This window comes from Amblyomma maculatum, chromosome 1 (assembly GCF_055883805.1).
Source record: "Amblyomma maculatum isolate TAMU_Amacu chromosome 1, ASM5588380v1, whole genome shotgun sequence".
Lineage (NCBI taxonomy): Eukaryota > Metazoa > Arthropoda > Arachnida > Ixodida > Ixodidae > Amblyomma > Amblyomma maculatum.
In genome coordinates this window covers 110,219,284-110,239,517 of record NC_139344.1, presented here as the reverse complement: position 1 = coordinate 110,239,517, position 20,234 = coordinate 110,219,284, and the positions used below count along the sequence as shown (strand labels likewise).

Sequence of the window (20,234 nt, the reverse complement as noted above, 5' to 3'; positions counted from 1 at the left end):
AAAATCCAGAGACCCAATCCTCGCCCTGTTAGATTACAGGGACACCCCAGAACCTTTAGGAAATATTCCAGCTGAGCTCTTGAATTCCCCTGCACCCCTTAAAACTCAAACCTAAGCTCGTCAACCTGAAAAAGGCTCGCGAGAATGACCGTGCTGTTGGGGAGAAGCAGAGAACCAATTTCAATCGCTGTCATGCAGCCCGAATTCTTGCACCCATGCAGCCAGTAAACAGTGTGGGGGTGACCGACTGCAAAGCCGCAGGTGTCCTGCGGAACGCTACGAGACAAAGATCTTATTTCATAGAAATGGTCTCGGGAGCACAAATTGAGAGCAATTGGAGGGCTCTTGTTCAGCTCGAACCAAATGGGGATCACGAGGGAGGAAGTTACAAATTTCCTCAATGCGAACGTTGACCCCGCCCAGCCAGAAATTCCATCCATCAGCAGACTTCCGGGTCAGTTGATGGCGAGGACGGACAGTTTGTTCTGTGGCCCGTTGATCGATCGAGAAGGTACGTGACACGCTCGAGGAGAAGAGTGACTGAACCACAACGTTGCGGGATCGAGCAGTGAAAATTTTGTATGTCATTTTTTGTGCGTGCTTGTAACGTATTCTATTTATTATCGCATCAGTGGGATTCTTTGTGGGTGACTGTGCAGTTACTCTACGTGATGACTACAAGACTGGAAAAACAAAAGGGAAGAAAGATGTGGCGTTGTATCGAGCGTTCCACTGAACGCGCTCTGCAACGCATCGACGCCCGTGTCTCAAGTCCAGAGCGGCGTTCGTGTTGACAGGTGACGTCATCAGCCATCAGATTATAAAAAGGGCTTGCAGACAATAAAAGGGTTTCCTTAGTTTGGGTATGAGACGTTGTCTTGTGTTCCTCGCGTCTGCCTCGTCAGGGACGAGACAGATACAGTGCTTAACCATTTAGTTTTTATGGGTACAAAAACAAGTTTTAATTGTTCAGGAAGAACGGGCCATTGTCAGGTTGCCACGTTTTGCTTGCTCTCCCGTGACAAGGCTCGTAGCTTGAAACCAAAGAACGACTGAAAATTCGTGATCTTGTTTAAAAATTTACCGGCGTTTCATCTGGTCACGAACAAAAATTCAGAACGGCGCCAAAAAAGCAATCGACTACATCAGTATCAGGCTCGAGTCACTATAGGACAGGTAGTTATGGACAGGCTAAACTAACTCTAAACACGTCGATATTCCTGCTGTGCCCTGCACGACGTTGCGCTTGCCTCTCGCGTCTGTTGCTCGTTGCTCTTATCAGAACGAATGATAGCCATTACTTCTCCTGCCAGATAAACACTTCAAGAATGCCTATCTAGAAGGACAACATTGCTGAATCGCTGGCTTATGTATGCTTAGACATTAAGACACAGCATTTAGTGCAGTCTAGATATGATGTGTGCAGAGGACAGCAAGAAGTATGCAACAGGGGTAAAAACAAACCGAGTCGTGTTTTTTTTTTTTTTTTTTTTTTTTTTTTTTTTTTTTTTACGACCATTCTCTGGAAAGTCAAAATATGCGAATAGTATTTGTAGAGCGTTATTGGGGTACTTTGTATCATAATGCTGGTTCCTCCTTGATTATTGCAGTTAAATCAAATTTCCATTATTAAAAAAAAAAACAAATAGTCTAAGCAGGGTTTGATAGCGTACGTTGCGTGCATTGAGTCATGCGAATAGAAAGTTTACCTCGAACATGAAAGTGTCAACTTCTTCTCGGACATCCTCTTCAGTAAAATTTTCGGGGTCTTTAATGTGTTCCCGGAGCAGCATGTCGAGGAAGGGCTTCCTCATTTGTCCTCTGAAACCATAGACGTCACTTTCTTCCGGCGATTCTTTCATGACTGCTTGCAGTTCGGGAGAAGATATAAGTTCTTTCTTTCTCTCGCGAATGACCTGCAAGATTAAAAGATCGCGTTAGGTGTTCTCGAAGATCAAGAAGATTAAGCTTGCGCAAAGGGTACTCATGTGAAACACAACTTGCTGGTTTCATCCATGATCTTCATTCATCTGTTGATGCTGGTATTCAAGTTGACTCAATATTTCTTGATTTTTCCAAAGCATTTGATAGGGTACCTCACAACCGGTTATTAGCCAAATTAACACTTCTCAATATTCACCCCTTTGCTATTGCATGAATTAAAGAATTTCTCTGTTCCAGGTTTCAGTTTACCACTGTCAATAACCATAATTCGTCCCATAGTTCATTCCGGCGTTCCACAAGGAAGCGTGCTTGGTCCCTTGCTTTTCTTGATATTTAATAATGTGATACCTAACTAAGTCTCTTCTCGAATCAGACTTTTCGCTGGCGATTGTGTGATTTATCGCAAAATTTATATTAACGACAATCGCCTAGCCCTTCAATCTGACCTCGACACAGTAACAGCATGGTACTCTACTTGGCTTATGCAACTTAACAGTTCTAAAACAAAATTTATGTGTTTTACTAACCGAATGTCCACACTTCAAACAGCTTATTCTTTAAATAACACTCCAGTTGAGTTGGTAACCACGTATAAATATCTCGGTCTTCACCTTCTTTCAGATCTAACATGGAACCACCATATTAACCTTATTCTTGCATCCGCGAATTCTTTAGGTCTCTTAAAACATAACTTAAAGCATGTTCCCTCCCACCTGCAATTACGTGCTTACACCACTCTTATTCGACCTAAACTTGAATTTGCTTCAGCTATTTGGGACCCTCACCAAGCATACTTAATAAGTAACATGGAATCATTGCACAATCGCGCAGTTCGTTTTATCTTCTCTGATTGTTCAAGTCATACCAGCATCACAGCCTTGAAGAAACGCGCCGATCTTCAGTATCTATGTCTCCGTCGTAAGCTTGCAAGTTTATCATTTTTTCATAAACTGTATCATCACTCAAAGATTCATAATAACTTTTTTTTTTTCGCCTTCTTCCCTTTTTGACCCCCGTTACAATCCATTTAAAGTTAAGCGCTTGTCATATCATACATCTAACTATGCACAATAATTCATACTACGTACGACAGCTGTCTGGAATGCTCTGCCCTCACATGTTGCTACCGTCATTGATGCGGAAAAATTTTATAATCTATTGGCTGCCACTACCTCTGTTTAAACTTTTTGTGTTCATTGCTCACTTACCAGTGCATCAGGTTTCGGTCTTTATTTCTGTTAATGATAATTCTCCTCTTATTTTCATGCCGTTAATTGTGTGAAATTGTATATCTTATACCAACGTTACTGTTTGCCGCTCTGTCCATGTTTTTTTTTCTTTTAAGCTTCAATGTTTAATTTTGTGTTTTGTATTTTTGCAAGTATTTATATGCTTTTATCTGTTTTGTTGTTTCTTTTATTTGTGGTTTATTTGTTTACTTTTGATTACATGCCTGTATCCCCCCCCCCCCCCCCCCCCCCCCCCCCCCTAATGTAGTGCCCTCGAACTGAGGGCCTTTAGGGGTATGTTGTATAAATAAATGAATTAATAAAATTCAAGAAAGAATGCCAAAAAGGCGAGAAAAAAAAACAATATGCTTTTTTGACCAACTTTTCATTTTTGTGCGGTTCAGGGAGCTTGTAGCGACGTCTCAGGAGCTAATCACATTTACCTTGTAGGTTGAAGATTTCGGTACATAATCTCTTGAATAGACAAAACGATTTGAAAGTGACTCAATAGCTTCTTAGATGCATGAGTAAAAAAAGGCGAACTGTTTTGGGAGACTGAGCGTTATGGTACATGTATTTTGGATGTAGAGGGCCTTTTGAAGTGGATTTTCTAGCCCTTTTGCTTAAGATTTGACAAAGCTTTCGACACGATCCATGATACCAGAACGCTGGTGAATATAGTAAAGTTCAAGGTTGAGGTAAAACTCGGTTCTGTTGAGTATCGTGAACCTTAAAGCACACTCATGTGTACCTTGCGCATACGCCGGCAGTGATATATATATATATATATATATATATATGGGTGTGTGCAGAAAAGAACGATAATTGAGTTTGACCATTTTTTGTTTTCTATGAAATGTTTATAGTGGGAAAATGTTTCGACACAAAGAAATGTACCATAGTTTTGGAAGATATGCAGTAGATTTCTCGGAAAAAAAATCTTATATCACTAGAGGTAACAAACGCCGTTTTTGCCATTTCAAAAAGTTGGAAGTTTGGAGCCCGGTTGCATACACACTATACATTTCTCGTAAATTATTTTTTAGCAAATACGTTTACGCACCTTTTAATAACAAAAACGTGAAAATGAAAGTGTTTTGATGCCGTATGCGTTTTATTAAAAAATAGTGAACATTGATTCAGGAGCAGCGCGTAGAACAAAATTCTATTTTCAGCCCTTTATTCTGGCATGATGCTCCTAAATATTTCCGCTAGAACTTTTTGCCTGCAAATGGAGGTTATATTCTCTATTTCAAGCAAAACGTGCAGTTTTAAGACTGTAAACGTTTTTCCCATGGCACTTCAAATTCTCCTGAGTTTCAATAACGTCCAAAAACGAGCAAATTTGATTTGAATTAAAAAGCAACACCATCTTCCATTTTTTTTTTAACTTCGTCAGAATAATCCCACATGTCCCGTAATTATAACGTGCTGAAAAGCGTTGGATTATATTGCTTGAAATGATAAAAATAAATGCAAACTCAAGCTCATGATTGAATTCCTGGGGATTTCGTAGTATTACTCTTAAAAAGCTGAACTGCGAAAGGGTGAATTCGGCGCGATGAAAATGCAAGCAAATTTCCCTTTGCATGGTTTACAAAATCCGCATCAGCTCTCTGGTTTATTTTTTGCGATTACAGTGTGTTAAAATTGGAGCAAATTGGTTTTTTTGGCATATTTTTTTAAGAACGGCTTAACGTCGGTCAAATGTGTCTGCACTGTGCTATGCAATAGATTATTTATTGATAGAGAATGACTGCACTTTTAAAATCTTTTTTGAATCTGCATACATAACAGGAATCTGCGGTGGATCTCGCCAAAAGTGTTAAATATAGCGTTTTTTATTGCTATGCGCTCTAAACGATGCACGACCGCTCCAGCTGCCTGTCTCCTAGCGCATATAAGGTGGCCGTTTCTGAGATAGCTACTATGACGACGGCTACAAGCGATACCCACGATAGCGGCGTGGTTTAGCGACATCTGATGTCTTCGGCGCTGTCGGTTACGGCTCACTCATATGGCCGTGTGCGCGACGACAGAACTGGAAGCAATCCTCCACCTCTAGCATGCATCTATCTCTCCCTCTTGCAATAAACAACAATACCTCCCTTTTCCACGATTACGCTGAAAAAAATAATTAGAGTTAACCCAGCAGCTGTGTTAAAATATTCCCCAATCACAGAGCTCCTATGCCCCCAACTTAAGATTGAAGGTGTAAGGTGACGTTTTGCGGCACCGTTCTACCGCAAAAGTCGTCTGTTTTTCTACAAGCCTTTCTTTTTTTTTTTTTTTAGTAACGATGACGTTCCCTGTGCACCTGATATAACTCGGGGTTCTATGGTTCTGCAGGGCACTGCCACAGTAGAAAATTTCTTTCTTCAGACGGGGAACATTTTATTTTCAAAATTCAAAAAGGGTTTAGGGAAGTTGCAGATATGATGCCACTTTGTGTTTAGATTATAATTCAGGAATATCCTGTAAGACAAAAACAAAAATTGTAATTGACTTCAGTATTTGCATCTCATACCATCTAGCGCAGAACCGCAGAAGCGCAGTCTCTTACAATCTGCATCTGCAATCTGCATCTGCAATCTGCATCGGGATCGAGCTTAACTCCCCACGCGGCGGCGGCAAAAGGAGTGCTATCGCAGCCAGGATCGCGCCGGGGGTTATACGCCCACGGAGCGGCTGCAGTTGTAAGCAGCGGCATCTCGTTCAAGATACCTTGAGAGCAGCAACGCGCGTCTTGAATATATATCTAGACCCCCACTAATTGTCTGAGCTATAAAATTGCGAGCTAAAGTATGTTGCGGCTCAAACATGCCCCAGTGTCATGCAAGTTTCCGAAGCGAATACGAGTTCTTGTCTCATATAGGTTGGCTAAAAACACAAAGAATTTGCACTTACGCACTAGAAAACTGCACCGCTGAATATGTAGAAATATACTAACCTTTTCTAGGTAGAGGTTTCGTAGAAGACACTTTCCAAGAGCAAACTTTAGGAAATTCCAATGAATGAAAACATTAACTTAAATTTGTATTTATTTTTATAAGTTCAAACAATATAATGCAACACTTTTTCACCGCGTTACAAAAGGACACATGTGGAATTATTCTGATAAATAAAAAAAAATTGAAGATGCTGTTTTTTTTTTAATTCAAATCAAATTTGCTCGTTTTCTGACATTTTTCAACCTCAGCAGATTTTGAAGCGCCACGGAAAAAACATTTGCAGTCTTACATTGCTTGAGTTCCTGAGGAAACTGGCGCTAAAATTCTAGTTGATATTTTGCTTGATATATTATGCGCATGGCTTTTCCTGCGGCTGTGCCGAGCAATCATGCAGTAACAAGTTGGAACAAAATAATTTAATAAAAAGCGAATAATAATGCATATTGAATATACAACAGCATAACAATAATTCATTTATAAAAGGCACCCGAGCGGCTGCGGCATACTGAAGTTTCGGTTAACGATTTCCAAGCTTACAAAACGCGAAATACTTCTTAAGTATCCGGGCAGTATTATTTACAAAATTCACGCTCATCAAGTGGTTCTTGTGACAACGACACATGTCCGTATTGGCGGTAACGTGTTTCAATTTAACTCTGGCAACCACTAATTTTTCCTTTGCCACCATTTAGGCCAACATAATTCCCTGAAGCGTACTAGACCCTCTCCATGGTATGCATCCGTATGTCGTTTTCCTTACTCTTAATGATTGGCTTTGACATGTCTTTTCTCTTGATCCTATACGTATATGGTGCTAAGGCTTTCATACTTTGGCCTTCCTTAATCAGAACTTTCTTCTCTTGTGAGGACTTTTCAGTATCCTGTACTACATCCTCATTTCTAGCTTAACTCGGTACTGATATCTATTCGACTCATTATTGCTATGAACACTAAGATCAATGTCCTCTGTTAAACGAAGATATGAGTTCTTCACCGAGATCCTGAATTATTCTACTACTACCCTCTGGGCCTAACTCGATGATGCGCTTTTTCTTTACTAGCTTCATTCGCTCTCTCAAAATTTATGCAAACACGAGACCTGTCGCTTACTTGGGCACCTACACATCTTGCACCATACCGACGTGCGGATATCAGTCCCGTCTTACGAGCTCTTCTAAGTCCACTTCAGGTTTTCCCGCTTGTTAAAGAAGGTAGCCATAACCCGGAAAACATTTCAACTTTCGAATTCGACAAATAATTTCGATTTGTTATTTGTAGAACGTATGCCGTAGTCCGTCACTGCCAGGTCACTTGCCTTCTTTGCCACTGAAGTCACTCCCTAGGGCAGTCTACCGCATTTTTACACTACTAATGGTCGATCCTTGTGCTTAAAGAACGTTTGGACTATCTTGTCATGATGACTGCATTTGGGTGCGTATGCTTATTTGACATAAAATTTGTACCTGTTATTAATCTTTATTTATGATAGATACCACCTCCCCGTTAAAAACATAAATTTGTCAGCCGACATTTACAGCTACACGTTTATTGGTCGGAAATCCCACATTAAGCTATCCATGTTCCACGAAACCGTAATAATACAGTATTCACTTTCCCTCTAACAAAGCTTATGCTTCATTTGTCTCCAACAACTCATTAATTACACTGCCAGCTTCAGTTTCCAATGAAAGTCGGTCCGGAGAGAGATATTCGTAGAATTCTCCCTGAGACACAGCTTCGGATCGCCGACTAGTTCAGCTACTCTGCAGTCGCTGGCCAGTGAGGGTATATGTTCTTCAGGACTGTTCGAAAACACCCGCCTCCCACATCCAAGTGAAAAAGACTGTTGTTAATTAGTGTATATATATATAGGGGACGAGGTACTACACCATGCTAATTAAATACCGTTATGATGAGAGTGTGGCTAATTGGCTATGGTCACGGGAATCAAGCCCCGCTCTAGGCCTGGATATTCAATAACAATGCCATTTCGATCTTTTTCTATGCAATAAAGTACTAAGTGGCGATGGTATTCTAACTGTGGTCCTCTTAAACGGCTGGTGCACGCTCTACGCAACCCCTTACTCTCACTAATTACGCGTTGCCCTAGACTGCTCATTATTAAGAGTGCGCGCACGACAAACATACGTAATCCTCATAGCGCAGACTATTTAATCAGAGGAGGCGAAACCTCGAAATCGCTTGTTCAGTCTGACGGCTGATCATTACTGCCCACATAAATATTAATTACATTGACAAATAGGTGAACGAGAGTGTGCGTGTGGAATACATTGCCTCGTAGGGACGAGCGGTGAAGCCGAGGCCGTTTAGCAATCAAGTATAGCCTCACTGAAAAACTGGCCTCATTAAATGCTTCAGGGGTCACATTTACTGTCAGCAGCTGTCGGCAGCAGGCAGATGTCGAGAATTGCTATGCGTTAACGAATGATCTTAAGATAATAACCGAAGACTGCTGACAACTGTCTTGGTATCTTGTTCATTGCAGAAACTAATATAGCCGATGTATTTTAAACATACATGACGATTAACTTAGCAAAAAAAGGGCTTCCAAAAAAGTACCGATAATGGAAGATTGTTACAAAACGTAGCCGGTTGCACACACACAAAAACGCCTTGAATATATGTACAAGGGCAGTCAAAAGTTTCCAGGCCATAGGGTCTGCTCCTGAGCAGTTTATTCAGGTAGCTGTCACGCTGCCCGATATGAAAATATCTGTGGAGGATATACGAAGCATTATTCTAACCTCTGAGATAAATGATAGCTTTAATGGGATCTCATGGGCCAAAATATGTCGACCAGAAGCAGAACCTGCGGCCTCAAAACTTTTGACTACCCGTGTGAAATTATCGGCAAAAGTAGTACACAACATGCAGCCGGTGGCGGAGCTCGGCAAAGCTGCATCGCGACGTCATTTAGCAAGAACTATTTGGGATCGAGGCAGTCGTGGTCGGGCCCCATTTTATCTGCATGTGTCACTGTCGCTGTATGGTGTTTCGATGCAGTTTTCTCGAGCTTCGGTACCTGATATATATATATATATATATATATATATATATATATATATATATATATATATATATATATATATATATATATATATATATATATATATATATATATATATATATATATATATATATATATATATATATATATGTACATGGGACATCGTGACATATTTGAGCAAATGAAGTTACAGAGTAGACGTTACTAGGTTACCTTCAATGTGAAGCGATGCAGTTCCTTAATTTTTCTATGAAAGAGCCGGCCTGGTGCTGAAAGGCGAAATATTGCGTCAACCCAATACAATGGTGACTCCAGGCGCCGTGTAAACATGTGCCCAAGCCTGTACGCGCGGGCGAGAAAATGGTGTAAATGGTTGAATGCATTCCAAGTTAAACCAATGATGATATATATATATATATATATATATATATATATATATATATATAATATATATATTCAAAAGTGGTTTTACTTTTGAAACACTTACACTTGAATAGCTTGCACATACTCTGAATGGCTGTTGCTTTGAGCGTTTATTGGGTAGCCCATTATGGTTTCTGTGAAAAACATCAGATAATTAGTAGAAACTCGTGGTAGCTCTTCTATAACGGCTCAAACACAGGGAAAGCACGATCAGCTTTCCAAAGAGCCAATGTCACAAGAGGGAAAAACACTTAGCATATAATCAAAGAAGACTCATCATAATCTACCGATCTAATGCATGTAATGCGCATTGCTCCTAGACTGACACGAAATATCAATATGGATAAGCTTTTACCAGGAAACGCTATGCACATCTTCAACCTTTGCTTTGGATTGCATTCAGTTCACAATTATAACTTGTGCCAGAATCTCCTTTCTTAAAATTTATCGCCTGTCACGTATTTATGCTGGCAAATAAGTGAAATAGGATGAAAATATGCCTTTAGCTTTGCTTTCTGCCTGAAACTCTCCGAAGGGCTGAGCAATGGGAAAGATTCATAGGTTAGGATAATTGCCTTTCATTATCACATTTGATAATCGAATGTTTGAGGGTCTGAAAATGAGTTTGTGGCCTGCAACGAAAGGCTAAATTTATTGATTGTTTTGAGCATAATGTTAGACTTAGCACCGATATTAGTGTAATAAACCTCTCGCTCAAACCACACACGCATTTTAGGCCTTAACCAAGCAGTCTTATAATTTAGCTGCAGCGACTACTAGAAAAGGCTATTATGCGCATGTAGTACGTGCCTGATGCTAGGAGTTTGTCTCCTTTCTGCTTATGGAAAAGAAAAGCAGTACTTTTCCCGCGTGATTTGCGCATTTCCACATGGTCGTTCAGTTATAGTAATCTCACTCAGGTTAGCATTCAAGGCATTTAAGTTGTTCTCGGGTTACAACACATACAACAACTACAATAAATTCTAATCTGGACACACTGTGCCACCTCTAATCATTCAACTCCTGGCAGTTAAGCTCTCCCACTCCTCCCTTTGTTGGCACATAGCTTCATTATATGACAAGATCGCCTTCTTCTACTTGGTCGGCCTTAGATACCGCACCACGGTCTTGCGCCAACGACCGGTAATCATCCGGTGGATCCCTCGTCCCATGGACATTTTCGACAATGAGCCGGTTCTCCAGCTGCCTGCGCTACTTTCAAACTGGGTGCTGCGGCTCCCATCGAAGATTGCAATCGGGGCTTAGGCAAACACAAATAGACATCCCACGAATACTACTGGCATCGAAATTGGACTTATAGCTGAATAAAGTTCGCCGCACACAAGCCTACCGATCTGTGAATGTCGCATCCTTTGCCGAAAGCAATTCAATCTTCTTTATACATCGGACACACTTTACCTGCTCCCTCGTGATGCAACATGTTTATGCACAGACGCAAATACAGAACATTGCCTCGCTCAATCACAGCCTTCCAGTACCCCGCCTACCTTTTCCGCTTCTCACCAAACGGGGCCCATTTGGCCCGTCTCTAGAGAACTGATCCTACCACGTGCCCTGGTCACGTTAGTAAGGACACTTTAAGCGAATAATCTAGCTTTTTTTTAAAATATAATGTAACCACCACTACTAGCACTATACCACCCCCTTAGTTCTTCATATCCTAGAGCACCTCAAAACTTACTTATAAAGTAACACCTTATCGAATCTTGCATTATAGGAGCATAGTTACAGCGTACAGTATTGCATTTATATCCTATCACAACGATCATGGCGGCTCAATAGCTTTGGCTGCTGAGCTTAAGGTTACGTGATCGAAAACCACTGACAGCGGCCGCATCTCGATGGAAGCGAAATTTGAAAGCGCACGTTAAATGGACGGGGGACAAGCCATTGAAATTACAGTTTTAAATAAAAATTAATTCTCGTACTCTTTCTGGACATGCTAACGCTTGTCCGAGAAAAAAGGCCATTTGTGATAAGATAATAGAATGTAGCAATTTTTTCCCGCTACTTGGCTAAAACTCCAGACGTCCACAACTTACAGACCAAAACCGGTCTCTGACGTAATACAGATGCTGTCGCGTTGCTGGGACCCAACTAGTTCAACTAGGAGTGACAAGTAGGCTCAGCGGCCATAGCAATAAACGGAAAGGAAATTTTCAGTGTAGTTGTTTTTTATTTCACTTTATTCTTGTGATGCTGCCTGTTGGTGAAGAGCTACAATGAATATTCTGAACACATCATGCAAGTATGAATCATTATTTTGAAATCGCGTTATATTTAAAACATCGCAAAATGGGTGGAGGTGAAAATTTGGACCGAACGTGACAAGACAGGAAAACATGTGAGATAAAGCGAAATATTTTTTTCAGGTTTCAAGGAGCATCAATGAGGCAGACGGTACTTGAAAGTTTGTGATTTCTCTGAAGATGAGCATGAAAGAGCATGTTACGTGATTCGGAAGGTACTCTATGTTTGAAACAATGAGATAAAACTATGTTATAATGACGGAAGAACCCATCAACGGCGCCCAATCTATTGGATCTCCTCCAATTCTAAAACGTTACTCGTGTATTCCGACATGCCGCCACGAACGCTATATTCTCTCGCCAATTAATATTGCCGTTCGAATGATTCAAAGGTTCCCATTAAAAAAAAAAAGCGCTTAGACAGCGCGAAGAACGGTCCGCGTACAGCAGCAAACGATGAGCACCAGGTTTGCAGAAAGAGGTATATCGCCCGCGGATGTCGAAGCAGGAAACCGCTCTGGGTGTTGAATGCACAGTCATCTGTTGCAGTGCGTGGTACTCTGTCGTTCTCTTACCATAGTGGTTGAAAACAGCTTTTTGAATGCAAGGTCGTGTAGCTGAGAATTTAGAAGAGAGAACTAGAAAACTTAATGCGTGCTAAAGCATGTCATTTTGTCGATAAGCTTGTACGATTCAGAGGAACACCCAGCGGACTGTGAACCTTTGGGGAGTGTGTCTGAACACACAACACGGATTTATCTATGTGTTTCAAAATGGGAATGCCATAGAAGTGACGTAGCATACCTTGCCAACTTTTCCATTGAGGCACTCGCTAGCTTTTAACGAGCGGTCGCCTTAAATGGTGCTCTGTGAAACGATAGAACTATTGCGGTAAATTTAGCTTACATGTGCTTCCATGGATAGCTCTCTCGACAAATACTCCTATACGCTTCACGCTGTCCTAAGGTGTTCGCGGCATGCCTTCACCAGGAAACCTCATCGTAGGGGCCGTGTGAAATCGAAAAACTTGTTTGAAACTTTGTGTCCATGTGTTACTAAAGGTGCAACACCTATATTTCACGTCCAGTCTGCTGTGACTCTGTATGTTCTACTTATGAACACAGTGGTGGTCTACAAAGACTAGGTGGCGCCATATTGAAGTCAGTGACAATGCACCATAGTCTGTTGAATCCGAGAAAAAGTTAGGCGTCGGCGCCCGCAGTTTATTTGCGAAATCGGCCGGCAACGGTGACATTTGTATTTCGTTTTTTTAAAGAAACCAGTTTCACCAGAAAATTACTTTGCTTTTACCTGCCCTACTATATATACGCAGCCGAACTTTAAATTGTCCTCAGCGTCCTTTTGAAGAACCATTTGGTTGAAATGCATACTTACCCCTTCGCTAGAAGACCCTCATATAACCCACATGGAATTGTGGGATTTTAAACTCCTGTATACCTTATTTATCACGAGGTTTCTCTTTGTAACCCGGTCGAATCTTGTAAATAAAAGCTCTTGTTGGTGTGCCTATACGATTATTCTGAAAAGAGTTTCTTGCGTGACCGGTAGTTTGAGCTATACGCTGGGATTTTGTTCAGTTCTCTCCATTTGTGTATACTACAGGATCTTAAGGACGTACTGATCTACATAATTCTCGCATGTGAAGGGCTGCGTTAATAAATGACGAGCCAAATTCTCAGAACGTCTCTCGACCCTGCTATGCCACTTTCATATTTTTCTATTACGTTGTCAAAATTTTTACTCATACGAAAGCATAGACCGAAAGAAAAGCACATAGAAAAAGTAAAGAAGAAATTACAGACGCATCTAATAAATTCTGTGTTGGCAATACTAGCTGTGGTGCTTTCAAATTTTCCGTCAATGTTTCATGGTTGTGACTGCCGACCCCTGCACTTAAGTCAGAACACAATCAGACATCACTTAGGGCATCAAGCTGGCAGATAAGAATTTCCTCGATTGTGCCTGGAGGTTTCGACGCGGACACAGTGAATGTGGAAATAAACGTATAGTTGCACTTTAGGAATTATATGACCGACACAACATTATTTACTGCAGGGATTTCATACACTCTGGCACTAAAGCTCTCCTTCATCCTATCTAGCGCAGTGCCAGAAACACTCTTCATGAAGAGAAAAAAGTCGACTCTGTTTGAGGACTTCATGAATAATTGATCAGCTAAGGTATGCTAAATCACGCCTCCTTCTGAGAAAAGCATTCTGGATCCGGAGCCTCCGAGTAACTTTTGGCATCTTTAATCAGTATGCATCTAGAAGAACCGTTACACAACCCGGCCAGCAAGTCGCAGAAACATGTTACATACTACATCGACGAACACCGCAACGCCCAAAGGATAACCGCGGACTTAGTCGACAAGGGCAATCACACGTTGACGCTTGGGCGTTCCACGTCGAGGGAAAGCTAAATTAAACTCAGCTGAAACGATGGTGCAGCACTCGCATTTGACGACGGGTGCCTCAGCTGCATGGCAGCTAAGATTCTGTAATCTGTACGAAATGCAGGGATTCGCGATACTGGAGTGGCTACACGCAAGAAAAACACGGCGATGGGTATCAAGCGTTGCGTGTAGGCCTAGTTTACGGCACTCATGGCTGAGGCCATGTGATCGACGTCCTTGTCCTTGGAACGAGCGATTTGGTCGCTCGCTTACGTTGCTCGTCTTCTACATTCCGAGTTAGAAAATATGAGTATAATGTGTTGAGAGCGTTCACATCGCATTCCAAATTTTGTCTTGCGATGCAAGAAGAAAAAAAAAGACATTTTTTCAATTCTGCTCGCGTGGTCTGCAACGCGTGCGAGATACATGTGTCGCGAGCTAACGTGCAGTGTAGACACAATGGATGTCATATTGCCAGCTTCTGTTGAGCGCAGCTATTTCCTTGCTTTATTTTGGCTAGAGCGGCGAATGATCGGCCTTTTCTGCCGGCGGAAATGGGCCTGAAGCACGTCGTGCTTTGCGCAGAGTTGTGAGCTGCGGAAGTAGCATAAAGGACTTTCTGATCTGCAGTAATTTATGGAGACAAAAAACAGTTTTGTTCAGGGTTAAGAACGTTATGCGCCGATGTGATATTCAGGAAAAAAATTAAAGAAAGTAATCGGTTGTAAACACTCCTCGAAAAAATGTCGAAAAAGCTACTAAGAAAGCCATTTTTTTTTTTTTTGTATACCGCAGCCTCTTCAGGCATGAGGGACGATTCCAAAACGGTTAACCTCGAGTCACAGATAGTAATAGTAAAGGCGCTGGGGCAGCATGGGGCTTTCAAATATAAATGAGAGCTAAAAAGAGCGGGAATCGATCGTAATCACGGCAGCGAGAGATTACAATATATGTTTCAAGGTAAAGCCTTGCTCCGCGTTTCACCCTGAGCAAGTTTGCCTGATAAAGACCACCAGAATATCTCGAAGCATGCAAATGAGTGGTCTGAAACGTGAAGGCATAACGAGATGTCGCTGTGCCAAAGGTCGGATGACGACACGCAAATAGTTTCTGGCGCGGAGCAGTTTGCCCTTTTGCTGCACGCGCCCATGGGACGTACGTAGCGGCTTCCGAGGTCATTCCTATGTTATCGATTTTGACCGTCGTCTGCCTAGACAAAGAAGGCTGGCCAAGGTTAGCGCTCGCAATGGATGGATCAGTTCAGTAACATTTAATAATAGTCTAAACGTAGCATCCAGCGCACGTAGCGCTGAAGTATGCAGTGCAATTGAAGTACTTTGGTTTGCGCTAGTTAGTTCGTAGACATGTCTGAAACAGAATAATGGCTCGAATGCGACAAGGACAAGAAAGAACATACAGCAACAGGATTTATGTCCTTTCTTGTCCTTGCCCATTTGACACCGTTATTCTGTTTCAAACATGCACCGCTGCGCGTGCTTACAAACGTGTGAAGCGCTTTCTGGCCTGAAAAAAGAGCATCTGCCAAAACTTACTGTTCGTACGCACGGTTCACTAGGGGCCAAATAAAATGAAAGAGGCTGCAAATTTCAAGGCGCTTTTTTTATTCGAAACTTTTTATTTATTTCATTTTTAATTTATTGAAGTTTGCAACAAAATACAGAAGGTGACGTACAAGTCACCTGACTGGGCCTTCGGCACCACAAAACCTGCGACTCCGTGCTCGATACAAGAACATGCTCGGACAACGTGCAGAGAGGGGTACTCATAATTACTGACGGAATGAGGCTAGTTTGATTAAATGAGAACAATGGGGTGATATTTTGTGCTTCAATACCAAGTGACAAAGCCAAGGTCGCACACTTACGAAATGTGAAAAGGAGTTTCTTTCATGACATCTCGTGTGGACGGGCAGAAATTCCATTTAAGGGTGAAGAATAACGGCGACCAAACGTTCTTGTAAAAACGATTAAGACCTTTGAATGAGACTTCACAAGTAGTGAACCAGGCCTTCCCTCTTAAACCGTTTGCCAACAACCGTCGGAAGGCGTTTCTTTTCTTCCTATTTTACGCAAGCGTCTAAGATTGAAGCAAAACTTGTAAAAATATAATTACTGGTCCATCAGGGACATTTCTAGCTTAATGCGTGTGCATTATTATTAGACGAAATGTAGTGAAATTCCTATCACATTCGCCACATCGCAGGCCATAATCCAAGAGGAATAAAGAACCATCGGTTTGTTTCTTATTGTGGGCCTGATACCATGTTTACAAGTAGGTCGTGGTAATATTTGCGCGGTTTAGTAACGAAGTGGTGCCTTTTAAGAATATACGCAACTGATCAATACTCACCGCAAATGATATCTAGAGCACAGAGGGTTACTAGAGGGACAATATCGCAGGAGCGATCCTTTCCAAGCTGTCCCAATTTTCGCACAAGAACTTTAGATTGTTCGTTGATGGCTGGCAAAAAGTCTTCCAGGATTCGAAAATGGAATGCAGGGGTCAGAAGTTTCCGTCGAGAACGCCACTTTGACCCAGAACTGGAAAAAATACGCCATCATTTTTGGAGCACCAAGTACGACTAAGAAAATCGCGCAGGTTTCCGCTTCTGTAATATACCACCATTCCTCTAAAGGACAAAGAACAAGCTGGCAGCAGCGATGTTTCATACGTTTCGTCCGCAAAAGTGGCTACCCGGGACTTTACGTAACCCTTGGTGCTGCTTCATGGCCCAATTGCGATCCTCCTTTTATAGTACATCTATCATGCTTGCAGTATCACAAATTATCATTGCAGCAAAATCGCGATAGGAATAAGGGTATTTTCTGTGCGAATTTACGTAAAAAACATTACATTTGCTTGTATTCGAGGCAGAATAAAGCGCCTTCTTTTTTTTCGCGTTTAATTCTATTTCGTTGCGATGGGAGCCAATGCAGAAAGGTGGCATCGTCCGCAACTGTACTGGGACCTCGTAATAAATGCACGTGCATATAAAGAGGTACTAAAATATTCTTCCTCCTCCTTATCATCATCATAATCATCAGCAGGCCCTCACTGCAGGGCCAGGGCCTTCACCATATCCTTTCGATTAACTTTGCCCCGTGCCAAATGCGGTCACCTTAGCTCCGCAAGGCTCCTAATCTCACCTGCCCACCCACTTTCTGAGACCCCCTGCTGCACTCTCTTTCTTTCGAAACGTGTCAATTCCAGTAAATTATCCTCAACAATCAGTGGATATTACATGATCTGTTCATTCCTTTTCCTTTGTGATTTAGTTGAGGGTCACCTGAGAAGGGGTAGGCAGCGAACGCGATGGTTAGATGGCATCCTCGAGGCGCTGCAGATGAAGGTATGTGATAGGAAGATAGTGAGAGACCGGAAAGCGTGGCGTGATATGGTCCATAGGATCACGAAGAGTCGGACACGACTGAACGACTGAACTGATCATTAACAAGCGTTTCTTTTCTAATCCACAATTATATCTTCCTGTTTCCTAACGTAGCAGCAATCATTTTGCTTTCCATAGCTGCAAGTTGAGCCCTTTTCGCTGGGCTCACTTCTTCTCCACCAGTAAGTACTGGTAAGGAACCTCTGTTGCACACTTTTCAATAAGTGGATATGGGGAAACTGCCATTCGGGAGTACTTGTCTAATGCACTCCACTCCTCCTCTAAGTATATCTACATCTAACATTTCACTGCCTATCCTAAATTACTTCTTAGGGATGTCGAAGATGGATTTAATTGACGAGCATTAGTTTCTTGCATGTTTCTTTTTACCCTCACGTCTGTGCATTCCCGTCTATATCCTCGATAATTATTTGCCGCTAGGCCTCCGAATCGCTAAGCAGGGCAATGCTACGAGTGGATCATAGAAGATATTCTCCAAAACGTTCTATCTTACACTCTTATCAACGCTAGACATCCCAATAAGTTCCCTAAACACGTGTTGTACAGTAAAGGAAAAAAATCTGTGTTCCTAATAGAACCTCTTTTTATTGGAGTTTTATTACTTTCACTATGGAGGAATACGTCGGCTCTCTAGCCTATACCGATTTTTAAAATTATTTTTATGTGCGGCTCTTTGTACCTTGTTTTCTTAATGCTTGCATGACGGCTGAAGTTTGTTTAAAGTAAAATGCGTTCTCGCAATGCAATTTATGAAGTATAGCCTTCGCTGTGTATAGGACTAATGATTATATCAAGCGGCGTTTCCCGCCTTTTGGCGAGAGGAGCCAGAAGTCTATAGCTTTTTATTGCACTGAAAACCCTAATAAGCTAGGGTAGTGGGCGAATATGCACCTTATAGATCCGCAGGGCAGACAAGGAGAGAGGAATGAGAGGATCTTATGACATATAAAAGACGCCAAGAGCCCAGAAGAATGTTTGTATTTCCTTCTTCAGTTAGTGGGATAGATCATTTGGAAATAATGGCATATTAACTTCATGGCCGAAAGATATTCGCGACAAGTGCTTGCTTCTGTGCAACAGAAAGCATTTCCGATGGGATGAAAGCAAAAATTACTTAAGAAATTTACGCTTTGCTAACAAACGTTAGTGCAGAAAGGGGAAGGGTAAAAAAATACAGAAATATTACCTCGTCAGAAGGCCGGTCGCCAGCCAAGGCCCTATCATGTCATATTCTTGACCTTTTTTAAGTATTGTGTTACTTGTCAGGAGTTCCTGAAAGATAAACATGACTTCAGAGGGAGGATTTGATAACATAGCACGGCTGCTACGATTGAAAGCATAGCATTAATACTCACTTCAATGGGACCGGCTTTGAAAATCGCTAGAACCGGGTGCGTAGCATCGTAAAAACGAAGCATGCCGTGTTTCTGGTACATTCGAGAGAATCCGACGGCCAGCTGAAATAAGTCTGATAACAAAGAAAAAAAAAAAGAGCTGGCTAAGTAAGTCCCCTCAGGTCTTGAACAATGCGAGATGCACAATGAACACGAGAGTACTAGTACGCAATTCGGTAATGTTGTTAGATCAGCCTCGATAGAGAGAAGAAACAAGGCTGGTTGCTCTCAGGGTTTCATTTTGATAAGTGGGATTTGAGCCAAGGAAAGATGGCTCAGTTGATTGCGCCGGTGATGTACCGATAGCGAACGCATATCAAGGTAAGTCGCGATATTTAGCATCAAGGTCAGCAGCAAGGAACGCAACAGACGCAACGGCTTACGGGTTCCAATGTCCAGCCTGTGTGCCTCTTTGGATAGGGTACGATGAATAGACCACGTTGACAACATTGGAATTGGCTCAGTTCTTCCGGGAAATTTTTCCATGTACTCGAGTGTCTCCAGCTGCTTGCGTCTGATGAAAACCAGAAGACCAGCCAAGCACGCAAACCCGCCGACGGCAGTCGCTAGGCAGTACAACAAGAGTGAAACGAGCATTGCGAACGCTGTGCCAAACACTTCAGAAAACATGTTAACTGATATGACCTCCATTGGGCTCTGTGGAGACTCGCTGCGCCGTCCCGGTGACACCAAGCGGACGACTGCACGCTGACTGCTCTATCTGTGCATTGTTATAATCATTGCCGATAACTCAGTCTACAAAAGGGCGCAACAGGAGACACGCATCGCTCACAAAGTCAGTTGAGGGGCATTCCGGCGTTCCGCCCCGCGGCAGACGCCGCCGCGGAAGCGGCAGACTTTCGCGGGATCGAGGCTCCCTCCTGGTACAGCGGGGAAAACTACCCAACCGAGCATTCGCCGAAACGCCACACCAGAGGCAGCAGATAGCGCTTTCAATGGCTCCCTTATCTTCGACGCCCAACAACAGCACAGCACCAGTGTCGCCGAGTCCGATAGAACTATGGCAGGAGTTTCGAAGAATAGCAGAAATTGGGCATTAAATGTGACCGGTAAAAAAGAAAAACAGACTGGCTTTGCAAGTCAGTATGCTATTTTTCGTGTCGTGAGACTCAACAGCAAAATGGAAAT

At 42.2% G+C, this 20,234-nt stretch overlaps 1 protein-coding gene across 1 annotated transcript in view; it reads right to left on the bottom strand.

Moving 5' to 3' along the window:
* The window catches only part of LOC146203488 (cytochrome P450 4c3-like), a 52,010-nt gene extending 32,104 nt beyond the window's left edge, over positions 1-19,906 (bottom strand). The window contains exons 1-7 of the mRNA XM_084588789.1: positions 19,469-19,906; positions 19,047-19,159; positions 18,878-18,963; positions 16,632-16,822; positions 9,640-9,709; positions 9,366-9,492; positions 1,710-1,916 (exon numbers count right to left, since the gene is read on the bottom strand). Of these exons, the coding sequence (XP_084444915.1) occupies positions 1,710-1,916; positions 9,366-9,492; positions 9,640-9,709; positions 16,632-16,822; positions 18,878-18,963; positions 19,047-19,159; positions 19,469-19,736 (1,062 nt within the window). The 5' untranslated portion in view covers positions 19,737-19,906. The remainder of the gene's footprint in view (positions 1-1,709; positions 1,917-9,365; positions 9,493-9,639; positions 9,710-16,631; positions 16,823-18,877; positions 18,964-19,046; positions 19,160-19,468) is intronic.
* Positions 19,907-20,234: the final 328 nt, after the last annotated feature.